Genomic DNA, 6652 nt, shown 5'->3' on the forward strand with positions numbered 1-6652 from the left:
CGGGAAATATATATAAAATGTGGCCTCAGTCAAATACATATAATGTGGCCTCAGTCAGTTCAGCTTGAAACAATTCCATGCAAGAATCTATGTACAAGGAGGGGGACCCCATGCCCCCCTCGCCCCCTCCAGGCACACCCTGATGCGGCAGGTGCCTAACCCCATGTGTCCCCATCCCCTGACCTTGGCCCATCCCCTGCCTCCCCACCAGCCCCACACACCCTGATGTGGCAGGTGTTCATCGTGTGCCCACAAAGATGGGGAAAGCAGGAAGCAATCATTTTCAACACAGCCATTTCAACAGCCAGGTGCTTTATTGAGGTGAGGGGTTATCATCTGCCTGTCACTCACATGGCATACTTCTTGGTCCAAGCTCGGGCCATGGTAACATAGGCGTCCCTGTCCCTTAAGTACATTCTCGCAATGGAGGGGACAAAGGCATCATCGGGGTTGGGGTCACACAGCATGGAGCTGATGGACAACAAGACTTTGGATATGGTCATTATGGGGGACCACTGGGACCTGAGAATATCCAGACAGATGTAGCCTCTGCGGTTGATATTGGGGTGGTAGATCGGGGTGGTGAAGTAAATCTGTGGAGGCCTGAAGGGGTAATTGCGCGGGAACTGTATGTTGAGGCAGAACACCCCCCCCTCATAGGGGCTCTCCGCGGGGCCCATGATGGTCCCCTTCCATGTGAACAGGTCGTCGTCCACCGGCGCCGCGGAGCACATGGGCGGGGGGTCGTTGGTGATGTCCATCAGCTCCTTGAGCAGGCGCCTCAGAGCCGTGGACATGTCCAAGGGAGTGCGGATGGTCCGGATGTCCTGGGAGGGACAAAGGGGGGGACCACAGGTCGGGGGGACCACGCGTTAGGGTGGGCGTGGCTTATAGGGGCCAGGGTTAGAGGGGCAGCCACCCCCTGGTCGGTGGGTGGGTAAGAAGGCTGGAGCCGGGCTGTGGGGTGCCAGGGGGGTGTGGGGGACATGGACGGTGGTGGGGGTGGGAGAGCTGGGGACTCACCTGGACCTGCAGGACCTGCAGGACCTGGGGGGGAAGGGGAGGAGGGCTCCCTGGGGGGCTCCTGCTCACCTGTGTGCCACTGGTCCCTGGCTCCTCCAGGTCTGCCTCCTCCCCCTCTTCTTCCTCCTCCACGTCTACCTCCTCCACGTCTACCTCCTCCATCCCTGTCTCCTCCACCGCTGGCTCCTCCACCGCTGGGTCCTCCATCCCTTCCTCCTCCATCGCTGGGTCTGCGGCTCACAGCCTGAGCCCTGAGGCTGCGCTGCGGGCACACACCACCGCCCTGTGACAGGACCAACCGCCCCTGCCAGGCCGCCTGCCTCTGCCCTCGGCCCTGCTGCGCGCACTGGGTGCCTGGGGCAGGGAGGGCTACTTTCTATGACATCACAAGGGCCAGCTGATGACGTCAGAAACTCAGTGGGGGCGGGGCCAGGGTCGATGGAGGACCTGAATGAGAGGGAGTCATTATGATAACAATAATTATAGATTAATGCTATTATAACAACACAGTAGAGCTACCTAGGAAATAAATATTGAACTTGTACTTAAACAATGGTTCTAGTCCCCTGTAAAGACTAAGGAAGCGTGTCAAGAGAGGGGGGCCACCTGGGGTATTTTACCACGGAGAAAGGAGTACGCTGGCAAAAACACCACAGTCCTTTCTGCCTTTCCTCCTCTCGCTCGCATTGCTGATCGGTGTCCTCCTATGCACACCGCGTTCCGACTGGAACGTGCATAACCTAACACCAGCTCTTGTGAGATCCTGCAAGACTTTGTGATCAGAATCAACTGCTTGTTCTCTCACACGTGACACATGCACAGGTGTTAGAGTTAATGAGAACAAACAGCAAGTTTCAGAGTTTAACGAAAGGCAATGCATTCTGGCCACTCTCCTCAAGACTCTCACGATATTTGCTACCATTCCGCGATGCTACTTGAACTGTGGAATGACAAGTGCACAGAAGAGTAGGTTAGCTCCACGAGGAAACAGGTTCAACATGACCAGAGGCTCCTATGCACACTGTTAATCTACTTAATTGCCCACTGTCAAGCCGTGGCTGTATTTCTGCACACACTACGCGTTTCATTGCTCTGTTTTGGAAATTTCTCTCAACCAAATATCACCTATAGAATGTGTTGAGAAGGGAAGGAGGGCTCAGTTATTTTGACTCTTGGTCCCACCGCTCATGGGAGTATGAAATTTGGATGCATTTACTTCCCGTAACGATCATCACTAATTTACTGAACGCCGAGTTCTAGGTTCTGTGTTACGTGCTTGTTGATGCAAAGATAAATAGGATACGATCTCTGACTGAAGGGCATTCATGGTCTGATGGAGGAAGAGGAAAATGCATTTATATCCGTTTAGGTCATTAAAGTGGCACGTTCTAAACACTGTAATAGAAACATGTGTATGGTTCCCTGGGTATAAGAAGGTCAAGGATCAAAGGTGACTCTTCTGAGGGAGCTGGATCTGAGCTGAGTCAGAAATGGTAACTGGGAGTTAGGTAGGAGAGGCGAGGAGAATTTAGACGAGGGAAAAAAGGCAGGAATGAATCGTGGAAAGACTATAACTCAGGCAGAAGGATAAGCAGCTGTGAAAGGCTTGATGTGACAGAAAACATGACTATTTCCAGGAATTAAATGCATTTCGGTATGTTGAAAAATGTGTGGTTTGAAGCATGCCTAAAGCCAAGAAGACAATGTTCAGATTGTCACTGGACTTTCAGATGAATTGACAAAGTTTTGATTTTATTCCAAATGCTGTAAGGAACATGGAAAGAACTTTAAGTAGATGATGTGAATAATTTCTGGGTTTGGAGAGATCACTTTAACACCTGGTGTGAAGAAAATTTATTAAAAATAAAGTGAAGGGAGCCCTGGACAGTGTAGCACAGTTGGTTGTAGTGCTTTCTGGTACACCAAAAGGTTGGGGGTTCGATTCTCAGTCAGGGTGCATGTGTGGGTTGTGGGTAGGGTCCTCATTAGGGGGCACCTGTGAGGCAACCACACATTGGTATTTCTCTTCCTGTCTTTCTCCCTTCCACTCTCTAAAAATAAATGAATAAAATCTTTAAAAACAAATAAGTAAGATAAATATCTTGTTTAATAATATTAACTTTAGTAGTTACAAAAATAAAGATAACTAGTTATGCAACATAATCATTCCATAGTTAATATTATTTGTTGTAAATTATATGAATGTTCAGAGCATGTTCACTCTCCCCTTTACCCCTTACTATTGTGAGAATGTATTTCCCTGCTCTGTTGATGTTGATCTTGGATATGTGACTTACTTGATCAATAGCAAGTGAACAGATGTGATGTACAAATCTCCAATAAATGCTAATTACTGCCACTCCTCATTAGCCTGTGACAGCTGCCTACAGACAAAATGTTCTGTGTAATGGATACTCATTCATTCTTGGCTCCCATAGGGGAACACACCTCATTCAGACCTGAGTTCTACCTTCAACCAGAATCCGAGTAAAAACAAGATGAGGAGACTAAACAAAATCATAGATAAACTGAAGACTCAAAAATAAGAAATACATATTTGTTTTAGCCCACGAGATTTATAGCTTGCTTATCACTGAGACAAAATGTAGCTAATTTGTTATGTTTAGAAAACATACTGGAGCCCTGGCTGGCATAGCTCAGTGGATTGAGCGTGGGCTGCAAACCAAAGTGTCACAGGTTCAATTCCCAGTCAGGTTACATGCCTGGGTTGCAGGCCATGACCCCCAGCAACCGCACATTGATGTTTCTCTCTCTCTATCCCCCTCCCTCTACTCTCTAAAAATAAATAAATGAAATCTTTAAAAATAAAGAAAACATACTGGATGTGTCAGTTTGTAATACTTTTTGCTGTAAGTAATAATCATAATAATGCAAACAATTAATGCTCAAATAGTTAGCATAGTTTTACTTTTTCACAGACAAAAAAGTGAAGAAACTAAGTAGTTGCGGTTCACACTTCTCATGTGGCTTTCCCGTGTCTCCCGGTGTCCCTGTGGCTTCCCTCACTGGTCTCGAGATGGCTGCTGTAATCCAGATACAGCATCAGCATTGCACGCAGAAGAATGGGAGAGGAGAAACTAGTAACACCTTGTTTTCCTTTTTAACAGGTAAAGAAACTGTTTTCCAAAGGTGACCCTGGCAGACTTCGTTTTGTGCCCTGCTGTCCAGACCCGGACCACATGGCCCCTCACATCTAGAACGTAGACCGTGAAGTTGGGAAACACGTTGCCCTGACTGGGCTAGATAAATTGCGACTCAGTGCTGAAGACTTTTCAAGTGTGTTCCCCATGCAAAATCTGGTTTCTGACAGCAATGAAGAAGGGAGGCGGTGATGGTGAATATTGAAAAGGCAACTAACAATGATTCCTCTTGTTAGAGTTATTTATTATATCCTCTAATTCTCCCTCTCCCCATCTACTGTAATGCCAGAGTAGGGTAGTATATATGCATGACACAATATATTTTAAAAATATGCTTTGCTGCCTTAGAAAATGCCCTGCATTAATAATAAGGCTTTCAAAGATGTTACACGGTTAAGTGAAACAGGGTAAGCACTGACATTAATTGAAGCAAAGACAGCATGATGCCAAGGTGAAGTCATGTTCACTCCAAGTTCGTATTTAGTGGGCAGCCATGCTAACACACGGCTACAGAGAACAAAATTTGGTGTGTCAGATTTAATGATGCAGAAAGTAGCGGGAGATCACATTAAAATGCAGTGCAGGTAGAGAGCCTGAGAAAGTTTATGAGCTTGGGTTTTATCGCTCACATTCTCCTACGTGACTGGATGCTGTATATTACAATGCAATCTGCAGATGTCCCAGGGAGGTTGCGACACCACCGGAAAAACTGTGTCAGGTGAAAGCACTTAGTCCCTGTGAGGTAATTCTCTGTCTGTGTCGCTTTCATACTTGGAAAGATGATGTGAACCACCACCTTCTGATACCACATAAAATCCAGAATATAATCACACATCTAGCTTCTGAATATTAGTTTAACTTTTTCCTTTGCACGATAGTATTTTGCTCTGAAAATGTAAATGCAGCCCATTGTCTCAACCCCACAATCCTTTCTTGGTTTAGTTAACATCAACTTTTTTTTTTCATTTTTATTTATTTACTTTTAGAGAGGGAAGGGAGGGAGAAAGAGAGAGAGAGAGGAACATCAGTGTGTGGTTGCTGAGGGCCGTAGCCTACAACCCAGCCATGTGCCCTGACTGGGAATCGAACTTGTGACGCTTTGGTTCACAGCCTGCGCTCAACCCACTGAGCTACACCAGCCAGGGCTTCTGACTTCTTTCTAACTACAACTTCTTAACCTTCAGCCTGCCACATGCATCCACACTTTAGGGACCACTGTGTGCTTTTCCTGTTTCTTCCATCCCCCTTAACTCAGGCTGTGCTTAAAAGTTTGTGAATCTTATTCTGCTTTCTCTTGACCAACATTTTTAGTCTGCTTCCATGTGCAACTGATGTATCAGTGGCTCGCAGTCATAAGTGTTGATTTATTTGCCATATTACTTGTAGATTTGGGGTTGGTGAGACTTCTTGTTAATGTGTCTCCTTCATTCTGGAGTCCAAGATGAAGGAGAAGCCCTTATCTGTAACATGAATGCTGCAGAATAGAGGGGAAAAAAGCAGCAGGAGAACCACAGGCTGGTTCTTAAGAAACTTATATCCAGAGGTTTTGAATTCCATTTCATGGGCCAAAGGAAGTCCTATGCAAAAGCCTACCATCGATGAAGCAAGGACTCGTATACTTCTCCCTCGCTGAGTGTCACAGCAGCGGTATACACCCCTCTGGTGAAGAATGATATCAGGCAATAAATATACACTTTGGAAGATGAATCAACATACATTTCTATTACCAACAAAGATGGTGATGCTCTTTCTGGAACCCTATACAACTCTTGCCACATCCAACAATGCAAGCTCCAAAATGGAATACCCACCATTAATCATTTTTTAAATATATTTTATTGACTATGCTAGTACAGTTGTCCCAATTTTCCCCCTTTGCCCACCTCCACCTGGTACCCCATTTCCTCCAGCAACCCCCCTTTAGTTCGTGTCCATGGTGCATGCATATGAGTCACTTGGCTTCTCCACTTCCTATACTATTTTTGACATCCCCCCCTCATCCATTTGTACCTATGAATTTTGCTTTTTAGTCCCTGCACCTTCCCCCAATTCCCTCCCTTCCTCCTCACAGCTGATAGCCTTCCACACGATTTCCACATCTGTGATTTGGTTCCTGTTCTGATTGTTTGCTTAATAGGCTTTTTCAGTTCAGTTGTTGATAGTTGTGAATGTGTTGCCACATTACTGTTCATATTTTTTATCTTCTTTTTCTTAGATAAGTCCCTTTTTTAAAACAACATGTTTTTTAAAGATTTTATTTACATATTTTCAGAGAAGGGAGGGAGGGAGGGAAGGAGAGAGAGAGAGATGGAGGGAGAGAGAAAGAGAAACATCAATGTACAGTTGCTGGGGGCTATAGCCTGCAACCCAGGCATGTGGCCTGACTAGGAATCAAACCTGCGACGCTTTGGTTCACAGCCTGCACTCAACCCACTGAGCTATGCCAGCCAGGGCAGATAAGTCCCTTT

General features: G+C 46.1%; 1 protein-coding gene across 3 annotated transcripts; it reads right to left on the reverse strand.

Annotated features, from left to right (window-relative positions):
- Positions 1–339: 339 nt before the first annotated feature.
- On the reverse strand, positions 340–4105 carry LOC114505290 (ubiquitin-conjugating enzyme E2 2-like). 3 transcript variants are annotated; one of them, XM_028523183.2, is made up of 2 exons: positions 4097–4105; positions 340–767 (listed from the first exon to the last, which is right to left on the reverse strand). In XM_028523183.2, the coding sequence occupies exon 2, from the start codon at positions 759–761 to the stop codon at positions 348–350; it is 414 nt and encodes a 137-aa protein (XP_028378984.1). In that variant the 5' UTR covers positions 762–767; positions 4097–4105; the 3' UTR covers positions 340–347. The 3 variants fall into 3 exon arrangements, with proteins under 3 accessions (XP_028378984.1, XP_028378983.1, XP_028378982.1); XM_028523182.2 differs by lacking the exon at positions 4097–4105 and adding an exon at positions 1796–1812 and having other exon boundaries at positions 340–780; XM_028523181.2 differs by lacking the exon at positions 4097–4105 and having other exon boundaries at positions 340–818.
- Between the last annotated feature and the right edge of the window lie 2547 nt (positions 4106–6652).

Source organism: Phyllostomus discolor, chromosome X, assembly GCF_004126475.2.
Source record: "Phyllostomus discolor isolate MPI-MPIP mPhyDis1 chromosome X, mPhyDis1.pri.v3, whole genome shotgun sequence".
In the NCBI taxonomy this organism is placed as follows: Eukaryota; Metazoa; Chordata; class Mammalia; order Chiroptera; family Phyllostomidae; genus Phyllostomus; species Phyllostomus discolor.

Coding starts and splice junctions, on each gene's coding strand:
- LOC114505290 (XM_028523181.2), bottom strand. CDS start 797: ATGTCCACGGCTCTGAGGCGCCTGCTCAAGGAGCTGATGGACATCACC.